We start from the raw sequence: 26,233 nt of genomic DNA on the forward strand, positions 1-26,233 counted from the left end.
GCTCAAGATTGTCAAATACTTATTTTTAAATTAGATTGGCATTAATTACGGGATTTCTTTTATTGTCTATTCATTATTTGTCTCTATTAACTTTAATTAGAACAGTTACATTTTAAATTGTGATTGTGATCGATAATAATTCTTTATGAATATTAAAGTACCATTTATGTGAGTAATTAATTATGATTTTATTGTGCCTTTAATGGTGTTTTGTTCCAATTTGAATGTCATTTTTATGGCTTTTTTACCTCTTTTGATGACCATTATATATAATATATTTAATCAATTTTTATTGGTTTTTCGATATGAATTGAAAATAAGTAAAAAAGAGATATTAGTTAAATCTAAAATTAGAAGAGTTGAAGGAGAATGACATATTTTATTAACTAAATATCAATAAATTGATAAGTCCAATTATTTCCCTTTTTTGATTTATTTTTATATTTGGATTAATACTTTATATTAAGGATAATAAATTTTATTCTATTTAAAAAAAAAAAAAAATAGACCAAGTAAATAGTGAAAGAGAGATAGATAGTGGTTGGTGGATCTCAAAACTTATCAAATCCGATTTATGAGCACTTTAGAACATGTGGCTAACTCTTATTTGTTATGTAGGTTTGTATGATTCCAGCTTCTTTAAAAAGCCTATGTTTCTTTCCATACAAAATGTTACACCTCTCTTTCTCTTCATCTTCTATCTTCCTCAGTGCAGATCTTTCTCTCAGCAATTTTCATCTGCAATCAATTATATTCATAATCGCAAAAATCATATGCGTTTGTCTCTGTGTTCTATGTTGATAGATCTATTTCGCATCATTTTATGAACAAAAGCTACATGTATTTTATTTTGTATCTATGAAAAATTATGCCTACAACAATTTTTCTTTGTTTAAAGAACATTAATTATAATTCATTTAGGAACACAGTGATAGTCTATTTTTTTCAGCTAGGAGATCAAATATGCTTCTTTGTCTTGTTGATGGGATTAATATGTTCCTGATCAATTCGTTAACAGAAGCAACATATACATGGCATTGTGCCCACTTTGTTATGTGGTTCATATCTGTGAACAACAGTGTGGGCTATGTCTATATTATTAGACATTTATAATACAAAAATATATTTCATCAGGATTTTAGAAATCATATATTATTAATAAGATATATTATTTTGCAAGTATGGTTTATATTTCTATTAATAATTTTCACTACTTAAATCTTGAAATTTCCAAATTTTTTTTAGTAGAGAAAACTTAACAAATTATATATTTTGTAAGATTGTATTCATTTATATGATAGTTCGGCAATGAAAATCAGATCATATTGATGACTAATAATTCTTAATCTGTTATTTTTTCTATCAAAAGAAAATTATAATTTTGTGAAATTAGTTTATAAGCCCTAAGGGATTGCAATTATCTTATAATATATATTATAATTTAATCAAATAAAATAAATTAATAAAGTTTATAAAATTATATATCTCTAAAAATTAATATAATAATTCATAAATTATGATCTACTCAAACAAATATGACCTGAATAATATAATAGGTACACACTATTAAAACTTGATTTCATCTTTTGAATTTATTTTAACTATAATAAATAATAAATTCTTTAAGACTTATTTTTAAATAATGTGCTATATCTTTATAATTATATATATATCATTTTAATATACATAACTTTATTTTTTTTTGAAAAAAATATACATAACTTATTGAAAATGAACTTACTTTCAAATGTCATGTTATTTTAGTTAAAAAGCAAATTGAATACTTAAAATATAAATTCGTTGGATATATATTTTAAATATTTTTCAAACACAATGAATTTAGTTAAATATTATTATTTCTCAAACAACAATCCACAAACAATCCATATGTTATCTAGGTTGACGGGTAAGCTGTTACAGCAAATCCAAGAATGCCCTAAAATCATGTCCTAAATCAAAATTTAAGGTATTTGAAGTAAAATGGTGCTCCAACAATATCGTAGTAGTGCCTCAAAACACTAGGACATCAAACAAATGCCTTATTTTTGAGTCACAATCATGCACGCCCTAAACCATTTCTATCAATAAAATATTAGTTTACCCACATTCCAACACACCTCTCTTCTCTTTTTTTTTTCAATTCCCTCCAACAATAATTCAAATATACTATTATTTAAATAATAAGGCACAATAATAAGGCATATTGTTGGAGTTGTTATATTAAAATGATGTCCTAAATCACTAGGACATTATTTTTTTATTATATATATAGGGCACTTGCTAGGACATTGCTGGACTTGCTCTTAGGTGGTTGAGTGGTGGAATGAATATGGTTGAATTATAATATTTATAGTAATTAATTTAGAATATTATTAAATTAATATTTATATACATTTTTGAGTTATTAATTTCATTTTGTGTTAATAATTTACATAAACTGATATAAATGATAATGAAAATAAAAGAAAAAAATTTTGATTCCTGAAATCGAGGTTTCATATCCACCTCCCCATGAGTATGAGATTCACGGGTTTGAGGAATAGGTTTGATGAAACAAAATTCTTAACCAAACACCAGGTATTGAAATAAACAAAACTCATGCGAGAAAATCGTTAGCCAAACGATTCCTTGCTATGAATGAATATATAATTTATATTTGAAAATTGTAATATTCAGACTAATTAAGATTTTAGATTTTGAATATAGTACGAGTCATTGATTTTTGGTTGGAAAACCAAAAGCAGTATTAGACAATATATTCGGAAGTTTGTGAAAAATAAATTGATTTTAGTTTCGAATTGGTCGGAAACCAAAAATAGTATTACATCGTATATTCGAAAGTGATGAAAATAAATTGATTTTTTTTAATAATAAATATCACCAAAATTAAATTGATTTTAATTTCGAATTCCAACATTATTTTTTGATTTAGTGATCTCCTTCCTGCCGCCTGCATTAACCAGCATAGCACCGGATAGATGTCAAATGACTTTGTCAACGAATTTTTCTAAAATTTCAAATAGGCTAAAATACATTTTTATCATTCAAATTCGTCTTGGTGGACACACCAACCATGCATGTTCAAAAAAATCCTGTTCGACCATACTAGTTTAACCAATCGTACTCCCTGACCACAAACCGGAAAAATGAACCCAACACACAGGCGTTTGTTGTGCACTCGCGGTTCAGTGTAATGCAAAATTGGCAAGCTTCTCTTCTTCCCTCTTCTTTCTCGCACTCGCACAGTGCATGAATCAACATAGTTTGTGAAATTAAATCAGTTCTATGTATATGTTGTTAACTTGTTATTACTCTATTGAAAACTCGTACATCTTCAACATCTAAACTAACCAGCTTAACTCAATTTGATGGCCACTTGTATACTCGCAACAGCTCAGATTGCCGGCAATGGAGCTCCGGTCTCCATTGCCGTCGTTGAACCACTGTCGTCATTTACTTAAACCGTTTTTGCTGTAATTCTTCTTCGTAATACTATTTTTCGCAGGTAAATCAAATTTTCATGCAATCATGTAACTCCCAGTATCTCTTTTGATATGTCGTAGGCTTGTGTCTTTAGGTTTGCTTATTCTGGTAGTTCTAAGTTTTAGGGCTTAAATTTGAAATAACCATCCAAGTTTGCACAAATGTACACACCAGCCACCAAAGAAAAAAACTCGATAGCTTGGGCATCCAGCTTCTGAATTTGTACAGTACGGCCATTTCCAGAGCTAATGACTCGGGTTCGTGAGAGAGTGATTTACACTCTCTGATTTCTGCAGGTGAATGGTGAAGAATTCAGGAGTAAACAGTGGTGAACATGACAACCATCAAGGTTTGTAACTTTTTCATTTAAGTTTCCAACGGTTATAAACAACAAGCACCACTCATTTCATTGCATTTTCTCCATTACACAATGTCTTCCTGCAGTTCTTGTAGTTACTTCTCACCAGGTTTGTGTTCATGTGGTCTGAGTCCAGTGTTGAGGACTTCATGGACTGATGCTAATCCAGGGCGTAGGTTCTGGGGTTGTAGCCAATACATGGTATGAAAACCAGCTTATGTATGCTTTAGATTTCATGCATTAGGCTTGTAACATTTTGGTTGTCAATTGCAGAGAAATCAAAGACGAGGTTGTAACTTCCACTTGTGGCATGACCCGGCTGTTGGAGATAGAGCAAAGAACATCATTCCTGGCTTACTCAGAAAGATTCAACGACTCGAAGAAGAAATGAAGAGAAACAGAAAGAAGGAGAAGATGCTTGTATTTTGTTTGATTACCACAGTTGTAATCATATTTGTGCTTCTTGCAGTTTGTGTGTCCATGTTCATTTAAGGAAGCTGAAATGTGTGATTTCATTGTTGTTGTTTTAAGTTCCTTGTCATTCTGGTTTGTTTAATGTAATGAATTCATTCAGTTATCTATGTTTTGAGTTGATCATCTTTGTTGCTTTGTGAATCGACTTTGTAATGGTTCATGCAATACATAACCAATTTAAGAAGCTAATTTTATTTAATTAAAAGATCTGCCAGTTACATGGCAGCATTCCATCAGACCAACAACCCAACCAACACAAGACAAACACACAATAACAGAATCCAACTTAAAACAGAAATGAAGAAACATGACACAGACTAAGCCCTCTTGTCTGCGTTCAAGAGGCCGCGGATGAAGCTGGGAGGAACCTCCAGGTCTTGAAGGCCACCATCTCCAGACAAGGCCCTGGTGGCAAGAGCATTTGCAGGGAGATACTGGGGATGTGGACCAAGTCACACATTTTCCAAGCCTCAGACATGATCATCCTGATCATGCACACCAGCTGGTAAAGATCATCGTTTTCATCAGGATGAAGGACCTGATGGACAGCAACCTCACTCTCACATTCCACAGTCACTGTCTTCCTCCCATTCTCCCAAGCCAGCTTTAGCCCATACCAAATCGACCACAGCTCTGCAGTGACCGGAACCGCCAAGCCGATCATGCTCTCACAGCCCCCCAACCACTTACCATCACTCCCTCTCATTATGCAGGCTATGGAGGCCCTCAAATGAGACCTATCAAACATGCCCTTCACGTTCACCTTCACCGAACCTACGACTGGCTTGCTCCATGTCGACATTTTTGCCTAATACTAGTGTATAAACTGAGATGTGCTTGAATGAAAAAACAAGCTGGAAGAGGGTTTGTTCTTATAGCCAGAAATCTGTCAATGCATACAATTCCAAGGTATGAACCACCAATGGGCTGATGACCACTATCCTTAAAACATGTTCCCAGTTAACTATGGCTAAGTAAAAGGCTAAGTTCCAAGAACAGAAGACTAGACATGCATTGGTTGAACTGTCAGCTTTTGAAGTGAAAATAATGTTACACAATAAATGAGTAAATTTAACTGAAACTATAAATTAACCACTACAGTAAGCTTGTAACCGTATATATTAGCATATCAAATAGTTCAGCAAAATACGGTGAGCATTTAGTCACCTTTAATTTAGAGTTAACATGTTACAAGCATTAAAATATTCCAAAAGAGCACTAATAAGACAAGCATAAGTTAGATAGAGATAGTGACATATAACATTCTAGGCCTTGGTCACCTTGTCAGCATCCACTTGTTCATTCCCTCCAGCCTTGCTCCCTTCACCTTCACTGCTATCCTGAACAGCACCCTCAGCACCAACATTCTTAGCAGCCATCTCTCTTGCCTTTGTTAGGGCACCTTGAGTAACAATGAAATTTCCACCTTTTGTGAATGAAGCTGATGAAATCTGGACACCCCCTACTACTGACTTCACTTGAGGCACCTCACAAGGCTTGGCAAGGCCATGTAGATTAGGCCCAAGGTAATTAGTTGGAGGAGTTTGAGCTGAAGATGTCCTACCACCACCACCTTTGCATGTTGTTCCTTTCTTTGTCTTCCCCTTGCCTCCCTTCAATATCAGCTTCTCTTTTTGTTTTCCACGTTCACAGCCAGGGTTCTCAAATGGTGGGGTAACATGATCAGTCCTTGAAGGCCAAGCTGGCCATTCAGTTTCAGGTGCCACAATCACCTCAGGCCAAGCAGTTTCAGCACCCACATTCACCCCAGTCTCATGTGCCACCTGACTTCCTTGTGTAGCTGCCACTTGTTCAGGCACATCCATTTCAAGGATGCAGTCATGTTGGTCATCCCCCTCATCATCAGCAGCATTACCATCTTCTTCATGTGTTGAGGCTGTAGCTCTCCTGCAGGTTCTTTTATTGTGTCCTGGCTTGCTACATCTTGAGCATCTCACTGTCAGTTGGCAACTCCTTAGCAAATTGGTGCTTCCCCCAATCTGTGCTTCTTCAGTGTCCTTCATGTCATTACCATCATGCCTCCTTTTTAGTTTAGGCCTTCCTGGTTGCTTCTGCACAAATGGTGGAGTGACCACATGGCCACTCTTTGCCCATTGTGCCTCCCCATTCATAGGGTAGACAATGCCTGAGTAGCACATCTTGTAGGTCCTAACAGAGTAGGCCACATCAACAAAATCAACAGGATCAAGACCAAGCCTATTCATAGCACAGATTGCATGATGACAGGGTATTCCAGTTAAATCCCACCTCCTACATCCACAAGTGCCTGTGTTGAGGTCCACAGAGAATTTGTGACCACTGACAGTGTTAATTTCAAACTGATTATATCCTGCATAAGCAGAGTAGCATCCACCACTCCAATTCCTAAATTTGTTCAGTAGTTTGTTTGTCTTTGGAGTAATCTTTAATTTCCCCCAGTGCTCAGCTTCTTCCCTCTTAATCTGAATCCTCCTCATCAGATACTCTCTAATCATCTCCAACATAACTAGAATCCCTTGCTGCCTAGCAAACACAATGGACCTGTTAAAGGCCTCACACATGTTGTTCAACAAAATATCACATTTGTTGTCCAACTGAAAGTGTGACCTTGACCAGTGGTGTGCTGGAATAGCAGCCAACCAGTCATAAGCCTGAGGACTCTCTCTCTTTATCATGTCCATATACTCTTCATACCTATCCACAGTTGTGGTTCTAGCACAACACCAGAGCTTGTCTTTAAGAGACCTTCCAGGAAATTTTTGTTTAAAATTGTTGTGTAAATGTCTCACACAGAATCTGTGCTCAGCAGCTGGGACCTCTTCTCCTACAACATTGATCAATCCTTTCTGCCTATCACTTATTAGAGTCCACCCTTGTCCACTACCCATGTCAAAATCCTCCTTAAACAACTTCATAAACCATCTCCAGGTGTCTGCTTTCTCAGCTTCAACTACAGCATAGGCAAGGGGGAACATACAGTTGTTTGGATCAACTGCAACTGCAGTTAAGATCTGGCCTTTGTACATGCTCTTAACATGAGTACCATCAAGACCAACAACTTTCCTACACCCTACTTTGTAACCATGTTTTAGGCCTCCAAAGCAGATGTAAATTCTTTTGAAAACACCAGGATGACCTATAAACAAAATGCAGAATCATAGTAATAAAACAAGACAACCATATTGTAAATTCATACATAGGGAACATAGTGGAAACATACCTTGCTCAAACTCAAGCTCAACTGTTGAGTTTGGATTTCTGGCAAGCAGCTCAGTCCTATAATCCCATAGTTTAGAGTACTGCTCAGCATCTGATCCATGAATTATCTTCATTGCCTTCCTCTTTGCTCTCCTTAGAACATGTGGCTTGAAATCTATGTGCAGATCTGTGATAGCCCTCTCCCTCATAGAATTTATTGGCCAGGTAGGATTGCTCCTGAACTCATTAAGATAGTGTTTTGCAAGGAAGCCAGAGTGAACCAAGGGCAAGCCCCTTTGCTCCCTAACACAGTTGTGTTCTACATTTAATTGATGGGTGGAAAACATATAGGGTTAGTAAAGAAGGGTTAACATGGTAAATAGCAAAACATAAATAAAAGGTTAAAGTTAATAGAAAACTGCAATGGTCCACATGTTTTATAATACCTGGACCCATCTGTTTTAGCTGGAATACTTTATCAAAGTTCTGAGATGCATACATAAACCAGGGGCAAGGTGGTTTGCATGCTGCCCTCAACCTCTTCCTATCAGACAACACAAACCTCACCATCCTTCCTTCCTTGTAACTGTGTTTGGTGATTGCTTCCCTGCACTCATGGTGATCTTTGAAGGTCATTCCAACTTCCCATTGAGGGTCATCACAGTCTTTGTAGACAGGCCACTTGATCTTCTTCATCCCTGGAACTTCCTCTGCAAATATTTCTTCAAAAAAGATCTCCAAAGAGTCAGAATCTGAGGTATCAACAATGCCAGCTTCTGAATCAGATTTGTCCTCACTTATGTCATCTTCATTGATCAATCCAAGATGATTTTCAAGCTGACCAACCCACTCTGCAGCACAATCCACATTTTCAGCAAATAGGTGGTCATCAACCTCACCAAATGAGTACTCACTGTCGGAGAAGTGGTAGTCTTCGTCTAGCTCTTCAAGGTCAAGAAATTCATTTGTGTCAGCTATGAACTCCTCAGGATGCACATTGTGGTAATGCTCAGCAGTAAGCTCCAACTCAGTATAGTGCTCCACATATATATCAATCCTATAGTTGTTCTCTTTTCCATACCCAATCATCCTTACACAGTCAGTTTCATTCTGAAGTAGCTTCATACCAGCATCCATTGGGAGTGTGGGTACCTTGTAGTACATAGTTTTCAACCCACTATACCCCAAGCCATCAACTTTCCCACGGATTTCATCATAACTTATATCATTAATACCCCAGAAATCATACACAGTAAGCTGTCCCCCTACGTACTCAGTGTGTGGCAACCACTTCATCATTCCTCCATGATACAATCTAACACTTAGCATATTATCATCATGACCTAGATTTTAGTAAATATGAGGCACATTAACACATGTATGTCTAACATAATTCAACACCGTATGCCAACACAAGAACATTAATTAAATACTAAGCTTAAAATACTAGGTTCAAACATAAGTACATATATATTTCGACATTGTAATATCAGTCCTCAAATAAAATGGAATGCAGATGTGAAGATGTAACTCACCGTAAGGTGGAGAATCAGCTTGGTCCACAGGTCGAACAACCATTGAAGGGCGAATAATCCTTCCATTCATCTCTTCCATTGCACTTACCAAGCTCGCTCCCTCTGTTTTAGCTCTCTGTTTGCTCTGTTAGACAAAATGTTCAGATCCACAATTGTGTTTCGAGGGCTCGAAAACTAAACTTTAAATCACAAAGCTATCTACAGTCTTACCACTGTACTTTGTTTTAGATCCTCGCTTCAATCTTCTCAGTGAACCGCATCTGAGCTACACTCCCTTTCCAAATCGATGGTTCTGGCCAATGTGTTGGGTTTTCAGAAGTTGGATGCCCAAGCTATCGAGTTTTTTTCTTTGGTGGCTGGTGTGTACATTTGTGCAAACTTGGATGGTTATTTTAAATTTAAGCCAAGTTTTACAGAGGTGTATTGGATTGGAATTTTAAAGTATTTTTTTGCATTTATGAAATCCGATGATATTCGATTGAGATTGTTTGAAATCTATTAAAATCTTGGGGTGTTCAATTGGGATATTAAATTATATATACTACAAAATCCGGTGGTATTCGATTGGGATTTTAAATTATTCTTAAAATCTAATGGTATTCAATTGGGATTGTTTAAAATCCATTAAAATCTGATGGTATTCAAATACTGAAGGATTTTTTTGCATTTCATAAAATGATGGATTTTGTGGCATTTTTCAGTGTATTTTAAGTTTTTTGAAATCCCACCAAAATCAATGGGATTTTGAAGAATTGTGCTTTGATATTTTATGAAAAATCCGCACAAAATCAAAATCACATACAATTCATTAAAATTCATAGACTAAAAACAATCTATTAAAATCCCAATCAAATACACCCTCGTTAGTTTCTTTTCGGGGTCTCTGTCGTAGACTCTTCTCTTAATGAATTTCCTGACTTAAGCGGGAAAAAAAAAATTAAGTATCAAATTTTGATTTCTTTAAGCATTTAAATATAGAGATAGTTTGATTTATAAGAAGTTATTTATTACTTTTTGATAATATATGGTAATTATAATCGATAAATAAATTTATTAAATTTATCTATAAGTTAGTGGTTTATTTGATAAATTAATTTTTAATTAAAAATATCAAATTTATTTAAATATTTATATAATTTCAAATATATAAGGATTAGTGAAGGGGTATACGTGTATATTAATTTTTAAACTATTTCAAATTTATATGTAAAGATAATATAATAAATATAAGTAATTCAACAAGTGAGTAAAAAAAATTATGATATAAAAATGGATTTATTTTTTAAACATATTTTTTTTTTACTTTTAATCAAAATTATGATGCTTCAAGTTGGTTAAAAAAATAAATATAAATATTTAAATAACCAGAATAACAAGACCCTTATATAGGAAAACGTTACAAATTTACAGGAAAATTTTGACGTCTTAATCGTTATTTATATATAATACACGTGCTGAAAATAATAAAAATTTTATTATATTAATTTTGAAAAAAAATATGTTGTAAGTAATCGAAATAAATAAATGATACAAAATATATTCACGAATTAGCTGGAATGAACCGGAATACTAACTGAATTATATTAAATTGATGTAATAAAATTTAATTTATTATACTAGTTTCTAAAAAATAATTTAGTGATTAGTCAAAATAAATAAATGATACAAAATATTTGGGAATTATTCGTGATTAATCGAGGTATTATCGGAATATATTATAATAATATAATAAAATTTGATTTATTATACTACTGTAATTTTTTAATATTTATGTTTTGATTAACTAAAACAAATAAATAATATAAAATATATAATTTCTAATATTAAATTTATTCAGAAATGCTAATTGGAGATAATAAACTTTGATAATAATATAAAAATTATTTTTTTTTTTTTTGAAAGGCTAAATTCATTAATATAAGAAAACTCCCTCGGGAGGGAGACAAAAGAAACACCGGCCAAAGCCACCCATATCTCTAGCTTATATCATGAACGACCAAACTAGGCAAAACTATAGAAACTAGCCTAGCAGTACAATGGGAAACAAAACAACCAAAATAAACTACGCCGAAATGGGAAAAGCAGGAGAGATGCTCGCAGAAAAGCGACATGGATCATGCCTGCATGACCATGCCTCCCTCCTCCGCATCCAAGTCGTCTTCATAGACGAAATCATGGAGATCTTCCTCCTGGTGAGCTTGCGCTGGAGGGGCTAACTGGAAACCTGCATCACGCAAAAAGGTAGCAGCTGGACCTATCACCAGAGGACCATCCACTTCGTTGGCCATGATTGCTTCCAAATCTTCCATTTCAGCCTCGACCAACTCCACTTCGAGAAACTCAGGATCATGCGGACCAAGACCAATGTCCAGGTCCATAAGCTCTGCCGCGCGCCCTAGGGGTTCCGAGAAGAGAAACACCCTCCTAAACAGCTCAGATCCCAGAAGAGCTAGGTAGGTTGCGACCTTGTTGCGGCTAGCATACACAAAACGCACAGCACAGTTCCAAGTCTGATTGTTTTTCAGCACCAAGATCTGTTGCACAATGCTGGAAATTTCAGTGGTGGCATTAGCAGCCGGGAATTTAATCGCCCCAAATGCCTCAATGTTGTCAGTTTCAACAATGACACGACGGGAGTCCCCTAGAAAGGCTCGGCGCATCCCACTGAAAATCGCCCACAGTTGGTTACCCAGAGGAGAGAGCCTTGGCATTGAACCCGCAGCACAAAAGATGAGTTCACCATTAAACCTACGAAGAATCCATCCCAAAAATTATTTGCATCTTCTTTAGTTAGAAAGGAGGGGTGGTGAGCTTTTGTACGAGCATGGTTATCAGCTGTTGCTACAAACAAGAGAATATACAAGGAGACAAGCACTCAACATTCATCTACCACTCACTCTCTTTTCAAGCATCTGTATTCTATGGGTTATGGTCGGGGAGTTTGTTTGTTGAAAATTGCATAGTTGAATCGTATTTTTTTGAACATGCATGGTTGATGTGTCCAATAACGCATATCTTAATGGTAAAAACGTATTTTAGCCTTTCAAATATAATTATGTTTAATATCAATTTACATTGTATTTTAACCATTATATGTACGCTTTATGTTAAACAATATTCAAAATAAATATAAATAAAAGATAATTAATTTCCTCCCATATTTCGAATAAACAAGGATCCAATTCAAATTAATCAATTTTCTATCTCTATTAATATTCACAGTTCACATTATTTTGTCTTTTTCCAAACTTCATAGATCTTTAGTGTTGGCAATTACACAATTAGAATGACAAATCTCAACATCAAAGATAAAAAATCTTATTTTATATTATTATACTTTATAGATTTTATAGGTATGCTTTTTTATTTTCATTTTCCACGCAATGGCCATGCCAATGTAGTTGGGAACCTGGGATACGTATCGCAAATTATTCATGCTAGCAGGTTGTCTTCGTTAAAAAAAGTACTATAAGATGATCCGTCACAAAATTGACTACAGTAACTTCTTCCTCTTTGATTGGGCAATTCAAAGCCTTCTTCTTGCATGCTCAGTTCAAAATCAAAGGCTTCCCCCCCCCCCCCCCCCCGGCCCCCCGCCGCCAAGTATTTCTTGGGCTGGATATGAAGGTCATTCAAATAAATCTTTACATATAACAAAAGGGTCCTGTTCCCTGGTTGTCAGGGAACGTTTATTTGACACATGGTGCCACAGCCGTTGGATCATCGGATCGATGATCCAACGGCCGTGGCAAAAGAAAATATTTTTTTGTATCCGCGCTTAAAAACCGCTGACACTATGTCTATCCGCGCTTTTTTGCGCGGACACATACCTTTTCCGCGGTTTTTTACCGCGGACATTCCAAAATGTTTTGCACGCACACTTTATAACCTAGGTGATCAACTTCACTTGTGTTCTTCTTTTGGAAAGTGCAGTGCTGATTTTGTGTCCTTCTGTGGCAAGAATCTGATCCATCTTCCATCTTTGTCTTGGGTAAGCTTAATTTGTAGTAGTGTTTTGTTGATTTTGTTTGTACAATAATGGATAAAATGTTTGCAAGATTTGAAGGTAGAAAAAGTTTGAAAAAAACCAAGAATGTTGATGTACATGATGATAAGGTTGAATGTGGTCATGATAGAGACAATATTAAGTATGTTGAAGTTGTTGATAGTGATGATGAGGAGTTAGTTAGTGAAGAATTTGATGAAAGTGATAAAATGTATGATGATATAGGTAGTATGCATGAAAGTAGTGGTAATTTGCATGATCATGGTGAGGATAATGTTGATGGAGATGACCCTATTATTATTCCCCACTTGAATCAACAATTTCCTAATTTACAAGCCGGGGAGAATATGTTTAGGGCGTATGCTTTAAAGAATGGTTTTGCAATTAAGATACAAAACACACAGAAGCGTGCCAAAGATAAATCCATATATGGTCGATTGTATGTTTGTAATTTAGCGGGAGAAACTCGTGGGAAAAACCCCGTTGATGACGATGAAATTTTGATTGGTAGTCTTGGTAGTGTTAAGGGCAAACGGCGTAGAGATGTGCTTCCTAGGAGTGGTTGCAAAGTTAGAATGTACTTGGTTAATAAGAAAAAAACAAGTCATTGGGAGATAACCGGTTTGGAATTAGAACACAATCACCAAGTTGTTACCCCTTCTAAGATGAGTTTGATAAGACGGGAGAAACGTGTTAGCGCGGCACAAAAAAATTTGATCAAGAGCTTATATGTTTCGGGTGTCCAACCAAGACAACAAATGAATATATTTGGTAAAATGCACGGAGGAGCGGAACAAGTAGGTTTTAACAGCCAAAATTTAAGAAATGTCGTACGTGATTTTAGGAAGGACAACATGGGAGTTAATGATGCTCAAGCCGGTTTGGATTTGTTGTACCGTTTGCAAGAAGAGAGCGGCGGTAAGTTTTTCATCAAGACTCTCCTCGATGACGAACAAAGATTGAAGTGTCTTGTATGGGTCGATCCCCGCTCTTTGATGGCCTACAAAAACTTCGGTGATGTGGTTGCGTTTGACACTACATATCGAACTAATAGGTATGCTATGCCGTTTGTGCCTTTCACCGGAGTCAACCATCACTATCAATCAATACTTTTTGGTTTTGCACTCGTTCGGGATGAATTGAAGACAACTTTTGAGTGGGTTTTGAGTACTTGGCTAGAAGCAATGGAAGGCAAAGAACCCTTGGTTATCATAACCGATCAAGATCAAGCCATGGCCGCGGCTATTGAATCACAACTTCCGAACACATCACATTTGTTATGCTCATGGCACATTAGCAACAAATTCCCCGAGAAACTTGCAACATATTATTCCAAGGAAGGGTTTAAATTCGATTTCAACAATTGCATATATCACTCTTTGACTGAAGTTGTGTTTGAAGATCGGTGGAATGCTTTGGTTTTGAAGTACAATTTGGAAGGCAATACATGGCTTCAAGGGTTATATGCTTTGAAGCATAAGTGGGTCGAGGCTTACACAAGAAACACTTTTTCTGCGGGTCAAAAGACCACATCAAGAAGTGAAGGAATGAATGCATATTTCGATGCCTATGTTGGTTCTTGCACCGGTTTGAAAGATTTTGTAGAGGGTGCACAAAAATCTTTGGAGAGGCAATTCATGCGTGAGAAAGACGAGGATTATGTGACGTTTCATAGAAGTCGTTGCATGCAAATGAAAACCGCTATGGAGCACCACGCAGCTTCCATTTATACGAAAGAAATGTTTCGAAGATTTCAGGAACAATTGGTTGAATCATCTAAGTACTTTGTGGAGAAAGATAGAGATCGGTCCTTGGAAGATGTTCAAGACACGTTCTACAAATGTTATAGACCGTTGATGCGTGCTTCTCAGAGAAACACGTATCTTGTATCATTCAACAAGGTGTCATTATGGGGTTCATGCATTTGTAAAATGTATGACAATGTTGGCATACCATGCCGTCACATTATTGTCGTCTTGACGAAGAGGTGTGTGGCGGAACTACCGGAACATTTTGTCAAACGGCGTTGGACAAGGGACGCCAATAGAGTTGATGGCAAGTTGCCATATCACTCGTCCGAATTTCAATCACAATCTCATGAAATGACTCCCACGGAAAGATTCAACCACATGACATTACTTACCATGGCGTTTAGTCATAGTTGCATGGCATCGAAAGAGCGGTATGAGTATGCCGTTGGGGTTATTAATCGGGAAACAGAAATACTTGAGAGCATGCCCGTTGACGGGGTCGAAAATGAAGGAGGTGAATTAAATCCAAAAACAACTCAAGAAGGTGGTGAGAAATTGCATGAGAGTATCCTTGACCCCTTGGTGTCGAAAACAAAGGGACGGAAAAAAGAGCACCGCTTTAAAAGCACCGTTGAGGAACTTACAAAAACAAAAAGAAAATGCCGATATTGCAATATGTTGGGACATGATGTTAGGACGTGTCCCAAAAAAAAAGAAGATGATTTAAGAAAAGCTCAAACTGGCCAATTGTAATTCACATTTTAGAAAAATTTCTCTTATGTTTTACTTGTGGTTTATTTGTCCTTCGTATGAGTTGGTGTAACTAACTTGTTCTTTGTTGGATTTGTAGGTGAAATGGCCGACGGTTCGGATGATGAGTCAGTGTCACACGTCAGCAACTCAATCTCGGACTCGGAAGAAATGTGTGATTCACCTAGTTTTAGCTTCTTGGAGGACGCGATTCGTGAGCTCGACGAACTTGCAGAAATGTACGAACCACCATCCCACTCGGAAGAAATGTGTGATTCACCTAGTTTTAGCTTCTTGGAGGAAGCAATTTATGAGCTAGACGAATTGGCACAGATGCACGAACCACCTCCCCAATTGGAGGAAGAAGACACCGAGTTGTACCCGCCTGAGGAAGCGGCCTACCGGTCAAGAAATTGGACCGAAGCTTGTCAGTGGTGTGCAAGCGATAACATGTTCGAAAGGGTGGCTTATAACTTGACCCCATATTTTCTACCTATTTTGAACTTGGGTAAGGACTATCCCGACGGGCCAAACAAAGTATCGTTGTGGGATGGTGGTGATATTGTGACGTGTGATAGGATAGCCGACATTATGAAGTTGAGGCCTCGCCCGGGTTGCACGCGTGACCAAATGCGAATTGAATATGTCAAGGGGTGGGTGTCCAACCTTCGTGGTGATGATACGGGAAAATGGATAACGCGCAAAGAACCATGGAGCAAATTTCGTCTCTACGATGGGTCTAATAGCATTCATGTCACACTATGGAATGATCACAATACGCATGCCAATGTGACCGAAGGTGTGCTCCGTGAAGGTTGTGTTGTTGTGCGTATTGGGTGGCATGCTTCATTAGAGCCGATGCGACGCCCGGGCATTCCACACACCGACTATCGGGAGGCTTCTCCAACATTTTAGCAGTGTTTAGTTAGTTAGCTTCCCCGTACCTGATTAATGTTGATTTCAGGTTTTATATGTATTTTTGTGTAATCGCAACAAAATAGACACCGTTCGATGTATTATTGACATTGAAATGACAATATTATGTAGTAATTTCTTTGTTAGTGCTAACATTGTCAAAATGGTACGAGGTTTTGTCATTACTTTAATTATGGTGTTTCTAGTCTATTGTAATTTATTTATGATTTTGATTTTTGAACGTGTCTATTCGCGGCAATATGCATGCAAAGTTCACAAAATTGTTCAAAGTGGTCATTTTCCAAACAAATGGCAATAGGTAATGAAAACTTATTGTATGAACTTTTAAAAGTCATAATGTGGTTAAGGGGTCCTAGAAGAGTATATATGAGCATGAAAGACAGTAAGAGGAAGGGAAAAAAAAAAATCTTCCCACTGGAATATCCGCGGTAAATAACCGCGGACACTCCAGTCCATCCGCGGTTTTTTACCGCGGATACTCCAGTGGGGACAGGTGGAATGTGCAGTCTGTTTCTGCACATTCCCACCTGTTTTCAACAGTGTCAAACAGTTCAAATTACATACAAACCTGAATAAACAGCATTCCAACAACAATCTCCCAAAAAAAAATTTGACCAAATTTTTCGAAGCCTTCAAATATGCCCCAAAACGTCAAAAATTCTCAAACATCCAAAAAATGAGCATACTCCAAAAATTCTCAAATTTAATCACAAGATAGAGATTGACATTCCTAACAATATGCAATAAAGGGGCGGGGGAAACTCAAACGAGAAACACATAAACAAAAATTGAATGAAAGGGGTCGGGGGGTGGACACGGTCGATAAACGACCGATATAATCAACAACCAAGATATATTGAGATTGAAATAAAGTAAACTACATCGTTCAACTTGAATATATATAACGTAAATGTCATAAACTACGAAAATGTCATAAACTACGAGACTAAGAAAATGTCATAAACTACGAAAATGTCCTATTCCTTGGCTCCTTCTAGCCTTTGCCGCATAAGATGACTAGGGATTCGCCTCGCTCTCCCTTTCTGAATTATAAGATAATTGCACTTGACATTCTAAATGATACTGCTCCAAAAGCAAGCTGTTAAACCTTCTTTGGGTCAATAGAGCAGAATTATAAGATAATTGCACAATGCCTCATAATTGGTAACTTTTCAACACACAGTAGCTTGCTGAAAATTGGTTGCTATATTGTTATTTATAACAACCACTAGGCCTGGTCTCAGGGGCGGAACCAGGATTTGGAATCCACCTGGGCTAGGTAAAAGACACAGTAAAATATTCGTCGATTACTCCCTCAGATCAAGTTCGAGGTGGGGACTTCATTTCCCAGCCTTCCCCCATATATATTTTTTCCGTCCCATCTCCGTCCCATTCCCCGTGGGATATCTTCATTTCTTATTCAACATCATAGTTGTGAAAGACATCAGCTGAATGAATAGAGATATACCAGCTTTCTTGTAATTCTAATATCTTTGCACTTCATTTATAACATGATTATGAGCCTTAAAACTAAAGTACCATTTTATACATACCATAATTCTTTACAAAACCTTTGAGCAAGTACAAATACATTTCTGCTTCTAAGTATACTTCCAGTTCTCTTTGGTGTAGACACATTACAGTATATCAAACCCACACAAAGAAAAAAATGAAAGAATTCAAGACATGGACTGCACAGTATAGCGAGAAGTATGGAACGGGCCTAGCCTGCAGCCAAAATCCAAAACATAATTACAGAGGATATTCCTATTGTTACCCAGGTTAAGAAGGCCAAACCAACTGCCATCTGATATTTTTGACATTCTTCCCCGAAACTGCATCCACCCAAGTCACTGAAGTACAATACTGTAATACCAGCTGAGGATGCTGCTGCAGCAAGGGACAATGTTGCTGTGACCTGTGATATTCAGAAGAAAACTATGTAAGACAATTTTCATAGATTATATCGTAAATAAATTTTTTAGTTGGTATAAAATTAAGAATTTAGATAGTATGATGGTTATGATCCTCACCCAGTCTCCGACTACAAAGAGGCTAACTAGACCAGCATTGTGGATCACTTTCTTCTTTGCCAAGGCATATATATCCAAAATTGCAAGACCAAAACTCCAGAGAATTTGCAATCCCATTGAAGCAATCAAAAAGCTGAAAACACAACTTTGGAACTTACTCAAGAGATTAGGAAATGGGACAACAAAGTAAAATTGTGATGCATTCACTCAAAGACCACTGTTTGCACATCTTAATCTTGAAAGCTCTATTTTACAACCCACAAAGAGTAATAATTCTAGGCTCATACATATAAATTTAGAAGTCTGGCTAATATTTAAATCAATGTTCTTTTGTCAAAAGGAGTGTAAAATAATGTGTAGGTTAGTGTCAGGAGGGTGTCAGATAACCCTGAATGCATAATTATATAAACACTTACGTATTGCATATGTTCTGACTTGTGACTGGAAGTGGAAACAAGATGTGTATGCCTTAACTTTTGAATTGTTCGGCAAACAAGCAATACCAACAACAAAGTAACAAGTATACAGGATATTTTACATGACAGAAAGAGGATTCAATTGTCATGTCTTTTAGAGCCAATAGTAAGGAAACTCTATTGATGCAAGCAACATTGGTAGTTGATTAATTAGCTTTGGCAAGGAAAATATATTACTTAGGTTGCGTTCACTTGGATGGAACGTAATGAGGAGCGAATGGAATGAAAAATTATAAAGAAGTTCTATGGAGAAAGAAGAGTATATGAGAAAATAGTGACTAAATATGAATGAGTCTAAATTTTCTATGATGATGATTGTAGAGAAACATAATGTTGAAGTGGAATAAGCATTCCTTCCAAAACATGTGGGTCAGATTTTTAGTTCAAATAGTTTGGAATGGAATGATTGGAGGAAGGAAAACTATAGACCTTTTCTCTAATCACCCCCGATTTTTCTCTAATCACCCCCAATTTAGAGTACATGTTCCATTCCATCCAAGTGAACGCAGCCTTAGCATCCAAGGGCAACTGGGCAACCAGCTCCTCTTTAACTTTCAAGTCCAATGTACTAATACCAAGAACTTATGAGGCCACATCTTAGACTTTTAAAGTTCAGGAGCTCTGATCAACAGAACCAAAAACTATAAGATATGAGAGTATATTAAATACAGTCACACAACATTTCTAGCTCTTGGCTTTCCAGAGTACATATTGCTTTGAATTTGATTATGTCTGCACTTCAGTTGTAACCATTTTGATTACAAGAGATGCAGGTCAGATTATGCCGTGGCATAAGTTTTTCCATCCACTTTCTTATTACTCAAGTTTGTGTCAGTTACATGGATCAAATTGCCCTTTTAACCCGTGTACCATATCTGATAGTGTATAACATATGTTCATATGATATGAGTGTGGTTGCTGGAAATTTATATGCAGAGTTTAGCCAAAAGACAATAAACTGATCTTTGTATATGAATATACATGCAAAGCTGCTAGAAGCCTGACAATGGTAAGCTATGAGTAGCTCACTAGTATTATGGTAATAAGCTCTAAAAACTAAATGAGTGAACAACAGATAAAATTGCCGGTATTATCAAATTGCTTATCAATATCAGTCTATGTATATAAGCATGCGACATAGTAACAGATCAAGTAAATAACAATTTGGAATAAACATCAGGAAGTAATGCTATCAGGATTAAGGACACTTTCTTGCTTCAATAAAAGATTGTTTAAAGTTTTGAATTTCTCAAGAATTCCAAAGTCCAACCTCTATATAGCAAACTGCACTCTGCTCTAGCTGTCAAGCACAATCACACCACCCTTCATTTACATTAACAGAGCTAATTAAGCCCAAGTCGGCCACGTGTGATCAATTTACTTACCTAGTTAAGGCCCAAGCGAAAAATGTTTTAGGAATAAGATAACTACAATGATGGTGGGAAATCCAATCTTAGTTATTTAAAAGTTTAACCAGTTATGATGATAAAAGGATAAAATAGGTAGCTTGTGTTGATATAATTAACACATATAATGGAAGTTAGAGCATCTTCAAGGGTAGAAAACCCTTAGCTAAATTATCTATGTAGCATCTAGGTGGCACTCTAAGAACTCCAACCTTCTATTCCCCTTCACAAAAAATATTGACAATGATATTTCTGTGGCTATATCTATTGAACCAACAAACCTCTAAGGTATAATTTTAACTAACCATAATTATACTTAACACTATTTGAGTAGTATACACTGTTCCCTTAGCTAAAATATTACACAGTAAATATTTCATCATATTTTAGCCCTCCATTTTAGCTATTACCATTGAAAATGCTCTTAAGAATTCATCGCAACCATCCACTAGTTATAACCTAATGGTTTCCAGTGTAACTGATAATCAGTATCTTGTTTTTCGTCCAAGATGATTTTTAGTTGAACACCATCGAAAGTAGATATAACGTAAGTAGAATTGTTGGACCCAAACTTGTACTCCTAAAAGTAGAAAACCTACAAATAAGTAAACGGTCTTTCTAATGTGTGCCCAAGGGCACACAATAAGCACCAACTCTCATGAAAATGGCTTCTTTTGATTGGTGGAATTGGTGTGAATGCAGGGGGGCCATCAACATTTATTATCTATCCACCAATCAAAAGCTAGTAATCTCATGGGAGTTAGTGACTATTGTGTGCCCATGGGCACACCATAGAAAATTCGATAAGTAAATTACCCCTTCTTTGTTGTTATTGCAGATAGAAATTGATGCAGCAAAACAAAAATATGAGAAAGAAGAATATACCAGAAAGCAGTGAACTCAAAAAAGGTACTAGTAGTGGCCATAGAAGCAATAGAACCAGCTGCAAAGAAGCACTGCAACATTCTAAGAATAAGTGCAGTAACAGTCCCTGGTGTCCCAGCAAAATCCCTCATTTCCTATTCTCCAAAAATCAAGGGAAAAAACACAAAACCTTGACAAGTTAATCTAAACTGAAATCCCCCACAATCATCCAACCAAGAATGATACAATATCATGCACCAACAAACACCCACATTCTTTTCCACCTTCTACAGATAATTCAAGAAAATTACCCTTCTTGATTACCAGAAAATCCAAAATTAAAGCAAAAACAAAATCAAGAAACTCCAAATTAGGATATACCCAGATACGAAATCACAAATGGAGAAATACCCAGATGAAATCACACAAAAATAGAGGCACCCAAATGAAGAAAATCAAATCTTGATGAGATTTCGTTTTGTTGGTTAGAAATAGTTGGAGAGAAATTTAAAGAAAAGGAACAACTTTTCACTTTACGCAACCCTGTGAAATACAGTCAACTAGCGTGGGCAGGTAGAGCCAGATAAGCAGTGAGGGGGGAAATTCTTGTAATTTTGCACTAGCATTAATGGCAAAATATAGTGAGGACTCACCAATAATAATATTTGCGGCAATTAATTCTAGAAGGTGAAAGTAAAAGTTGACACTGGGATGCTGGAATTTAGGACATGACAAAGAGCACCAAACTGTTTGTGTCGTGTGTTGCAGTAGTAGATTTGACAGTTTACCTAACACTTGTGTTCGAGATTTGACATTTTATTCTTGTCCCCAATTTGACGTGTATCAGCCCTCCAATTTTATAAAACTATTTTATGAATGAATTTATTTGAGAGTTTGAAAAAAATTGAAATTTGTTTATAAATTTTATAAGATGATTTTGATTGTCCTAATTAAAATTAGCAGATTATCAAATTCTAATATTTTAAGATTAAATCACTTCTGGTAAAAGAAAAAAAATTTGTATTTTTGTTATACACTTATGATAAATTTTAAGATTATCATTATGGAATATATTGTATCAAATTCTAATATATTTAAAATTATACTGTGTTTTCTAACTAAATTGGAGCCCTGCATGGTCAAAACACACTTAAAAGTCCAGTTTCTTGATTTATAAGTTAGAACCAAACTAGGAGCAGTGGAAAAAAAATGTATTCAAATAACACTTTTGCTGCTACAATTTTGGTTTCATGTCAAAACCGAGTGTTACTGACCGATCCTCGCATCAGAGTTTTGGTTCATGTCTTAAGTTTTAACTACGTCTTAGCTTAGAAGCTCTGAAAACCTTGTACAATTCACGAGTTACAATTATTTTGATCAGAGTTACAGAGATATAGTATATGATACAACTGAGACCTCCTCCGTTCCTCCCAACAATTTATAATCATGTTACTGATTTTATCTTCATTTTAGTACAGGTTTTTGTTCAAGTGCAAACCAATGTATATGCAATTGTTTTTCACATTATGTGAAGTAAAATTCTTAGAATTGGTGGTGGCAACTTATACAAGCAGATGCAACTGAGAATTACAAACATTTCTTTTACTCAACAATGCTCCGTGCCACGAAATTTCATGTATAGACTACATTCTTGCACATATATTATGTTCTTCTAGTTATAGGCTTATAGCCAAGCTTAAAAGGCAAAAGTGCAGAGGTTCCATCGAGGCCTTTGTTGTAATAGTGTGTGATGAACTCCTTAACAGTAGTCTCCCTATAGCAACACGGGTTTGTTTCTGACAGCAACTCCTTAATTGGGCCATATGACCTCGATGCAATTTCCTCTCGAAAGTGTGTTCTAAAGAAACTTGCCACTGATATCCTTGGACCAATTTTCTGTGCCAAAACTCTGTGATTTACACTCTTGAATTTGTCGTTGGTTATGAGCTGCACATACACAGAAATTCATCATCTTATAAAATGTTACGTATTCAATTTTTTCATTATTATAAGCATTACACATTTCCAATTTATGTTGCAGAACTAAGCAGGATACTCCTTCTATGACAGTAATTAACAAATGACAGGATAAAGTGACGAAGGAAGCCTTACTTGCAAGAAGTCACCAATGTTGACGACTAAAGCTCCACGAACAGGAGTAACATCGATCCACTGGCTCTTATGCATGACTTGGAGGCCGCCAATATGATTTTGCAAAAGTATGGTAATGAAACCACTATCAGAATGGTTGCCAGTAGCTAGAGTAAGTTCGGGTTCAGGGCACGAAGGATAGTAGTGACCAATTTGGAAAAGCCCTTCAGCACAGGCTATATCTTTCAAGTAATTGGGAGCAAGTCCAAGAGCCTCAGAGATCAGTTCCAACACACTAATCCCCATCTCCATTATGTACTTTGAATAAGTAAACATAACATCTCTGAAATTTATTGTATCACAAAAATGTAACATAACGCAATAAAATTACATAAGATCTAGTTTACATATAGCCTAGAACAGCGAAAACAGAGTTAAATTTGTGAATACCTGCAAACTGCTGGCATTTCTTCGGTTTCAGGGCACTCTGGAGACATAATACAGAAAATGGTATCTCCCCAATTGGCAGCAGGTCCTTTATACAGATCAAAGTTGCTATAATACAAAAACTTTCTAGTGAAATCACGCGAGTAGAATGGCTTCTTCAGCTCGGTATCTTGCTCATGAAACTTACGAACCCCCTCTATCATTTCATCCATCACAGTTACCGGTATATTGTGATTGATAACTTGGAAAAAGCCCCAGTTGAGACAAGCATCTTTAACTTTCTCAATCACTTCACGACGTAAAGTTGCATCATTGTCAATGCCTTTGAAGTCGATGTTTGGGAGAGTAAACTTACAGTCTTTGGAGCCTGATTTTTGATGATAGCGAGCTTGTTCATGCACAAAAATTCGAGGGATTTTTGTGGCACCAGCATCTACAATCCCCTTGACACCAGCTTTCGAATCATCAAATGCCTTGAGTTCTTTCTCTCGATCATATTCTTGTGTGCTCATTGCTTGGATATCTCCTATATAGTTGTGAACACTGGCCTATCTTTAAATTTTAAATAGAGACTCACCTTGTGATCTACACTCTTGCACAAATTTAAGACTTTGCAGAAAGGAATCTCACTATATCCATAACAGTGAGTAATATATAATATCCGAACTGCACGTGGGTTAACAAATAATTTAGGTTGTCTACGACTACAAGTCCAAGAAGATCCCATTTGCATTAAATTGCTAGGAAGTTACAGTCTTAGAGAGTTACAGCCACGTTTATTTGAAATATATTTTGAGAAATTTATATAAATATAAAGCAAGTATTTAAATAAATAATATATATTAATTATTTAAATATTTATTTTGAAATTATTTGTCATTTATTTTCTTATTGATGTGAATATTTAAATAAATTAAAAAGTGATAAATATTTTGAAGAGACGGAAACATCTTTTATTATGTAACCGGCAACATGAATAAGATAAAAAAAATCTTGAAATAGGTTGATTTGCTTTTCCTATGGGAAACACCGATGACTTGACTAGACAAAAAGTTCTGTGACAGGAGAAGGCTTAGACAGAGCAGAGTGAAAAAAAGAGTGAGAGAGTGGAACAAATCCTATATTATAATACCTGAGTCTACCCAGGTATGCAGTTAACCAATCAGAAAAGAGGAATTATTTTAGGACCAATCAGAATTCATTCCTAAATTTTAGACCAATCATATTGATTCTCCAACTTTCCTTCTACCACTGTATGCAGTTAACCAATCAGAAAATAGGAATTATTTTAGGACCAATTCATTCCTAAATTTTAGACCAATCATATTCATTCTTCAACTTTCTTTCAACCACCTTATGCAGTTAACCAATCAGAAAAAAAGAATTATTTTAGCACTAATATTATTTATTATACAATATAATTAATCAACTCTTTTTCATTATCTGATTATAACTCAACTAATTAGACTTCTTTTCATTATCTAATTAAAAATAATCTAATTAGATAATAATAGAATTTGAGATTTACTTTAAGTAATTTAATTTAATTCAATTCAATTTATGAAAAAATAAATTATTTTAGAATGTTAACCAATAAAAAAAAAGGAATTAATTTAGTACCAATATATCATTCCTTATTTTAGGCCAATAATATTTATCCGTTAACTTTAGATAATTTTAAAACAAATCAGAGTCCATCCTCAAATGCAGTTAACCAATCAAAAAAGAAGAATTATTTTAGGACTGATTAGATGCCAATCCTAAATTTTAGACCAATCATATTAATTCTTCAACTTTCTTTCAACCACCTTATGTAGTTAACCAATCAGAAAAAAAGAATTATTATAGCAGTAATATTATTCATCATCCAACTTTTCATCTATTAAATTTTATCCAAAATATTAACCACATACAAGTTAATCATGAGTTAGTCAATACAATTTTTTATTATACAATATAATTAATCAGCTCCTTTTCATTATCTGATTATAACTAAACTAATTAGACTCCTTTTCATTATCTAATTAAAAATAATCTAATTAGATAATAATAGAATTTGAGAGGGTGAGTGCCTTTTATAACCACTTTACACAGAATATTGTCCAAAATGACCATGTGCGGGAACAGTGCCCTAAATGACCACTCAAACACGCATTCACCACATGCGTGTATAGAAAACAAAAAGAAACAAAGAATACGCATTCGTGATATGCGTATCTGGTGTTGAATAATCACATCCACGCATTTTCTACATGCGTATGCCACCATTTATGTGGGCCATCATTTATGTGGGCCACCTATCATTCTGCAATATTTGCATGCCATCTCACGTGGTCAACTGGTACATGTCTTTGCTTAAAATATTACTCCCTCTGTCCCATTTAATTGTATACGTTTCTTTTCAACTGCTCGACACGCATTTCAA

At 35.7% G+C, this 26,233-nt stretch overlaps 3 protein-coding genes and 1 long non-coding RNA gene across 4 annotated transcripts; 2 read left to right on the plus strand and 2 right to left on the minus strand.

Annotated features, from left to right (window-relative positions):
* Positions 1-672: 672 nt before the first annotated feature.
* LOC108198434 (uncharacterized) lies at positions 673-4,328 on the plus strand. The gene is made up of 3 exons (XR_010286485.1): positions 673-3,832; positions 3,978-4,042; positions 4,115-4,328. It is a non-coding gene; the product is annotated as an uncharacterized LOC108198434 (long non-coding RNA).
* An 8,758-nt stretch (positions 4,329-13,086) lies between these two features.
* LOC108218374 (protein FAR1-RELATED SEQUENCE 5-like) lies at positions 13,087-16,470 on the plus strand. The gene is made up of 2 exons (XM_064083807.1): positions 13,087-15,370; positions 15,656-16,470. The coding sequence occupies exons 1-2, from the start codon at positions 13,087-13,089 to the stop codon at positions 16,468-16,470; spliced, it is 3,099 nt and encodes a 1,032-aa protein (XP_063939877.1).
* Positions 16,471-18,006: 1,536 nt separating this feature from the next.
* On the minus strand, positions 18,007-21,896 carry LOC108197316 (CASP-like protein 5B3). Its single transcript, XM_017364898.2, has 3 exons — positions 21,292-21,896; positions 18,525-18,657; positions 18,007-18,409 (listed from the first exon to the last, which is right to left on the minus strand). The coding sequence occupies exons 1-3, from the start codon at positions 21,420-21,422 to the stop codon at positions 18,215-18,217; spliced, it is 459 nt and encodes a 152-aa protein (XP_017220387.1). The 5' UTR covers positions 21,423-21,896; the 3' UTR covers positions 18,007-18,214.
* Positions 21,897-22,837: 941 nt separating this feature from the next.
* LOC108198436 (1-aminocyclopropane-1-carboxylate oxidase homolog 1-like) lies at positions 22,838-24,414 on the minus strand. The gene is made up of 3 exons (XM_017366190.2): positions 23,812-24,414; positions 23,383-23,704; positions 22,838-23,217 (listed from the first exon to the last, which is right to left on the minus strand). Exons 1-3 carry the CDS (start codon positions 24,318-24,320, stop codon positions 22,933-22,935), a joined length of 1,116 nt encoding a protein of 371 aa, XP_017221679.1. The 5' UTR covers positions 24,321-24,414; the 3' UTR covers positions 22,838-22,932.
* Between the last annotated feature and the right edge of the window lie 1,819 nt (positions 24,415-26,233).

This window comes from Daucus carota, chromosome 8 (genome assembly GCF_001625215.2).
Source record: "Daucus carota subsp. sativus chromosome 8, DH1 v3.0, whole genome shotgun sequence".
Taxonomy (NCBI): Eukaryota; Viridiplantae; Streptophyta; class Magnoliopsida; order Apiales; family Apiaceae; genus Daucus; species Daucus carota.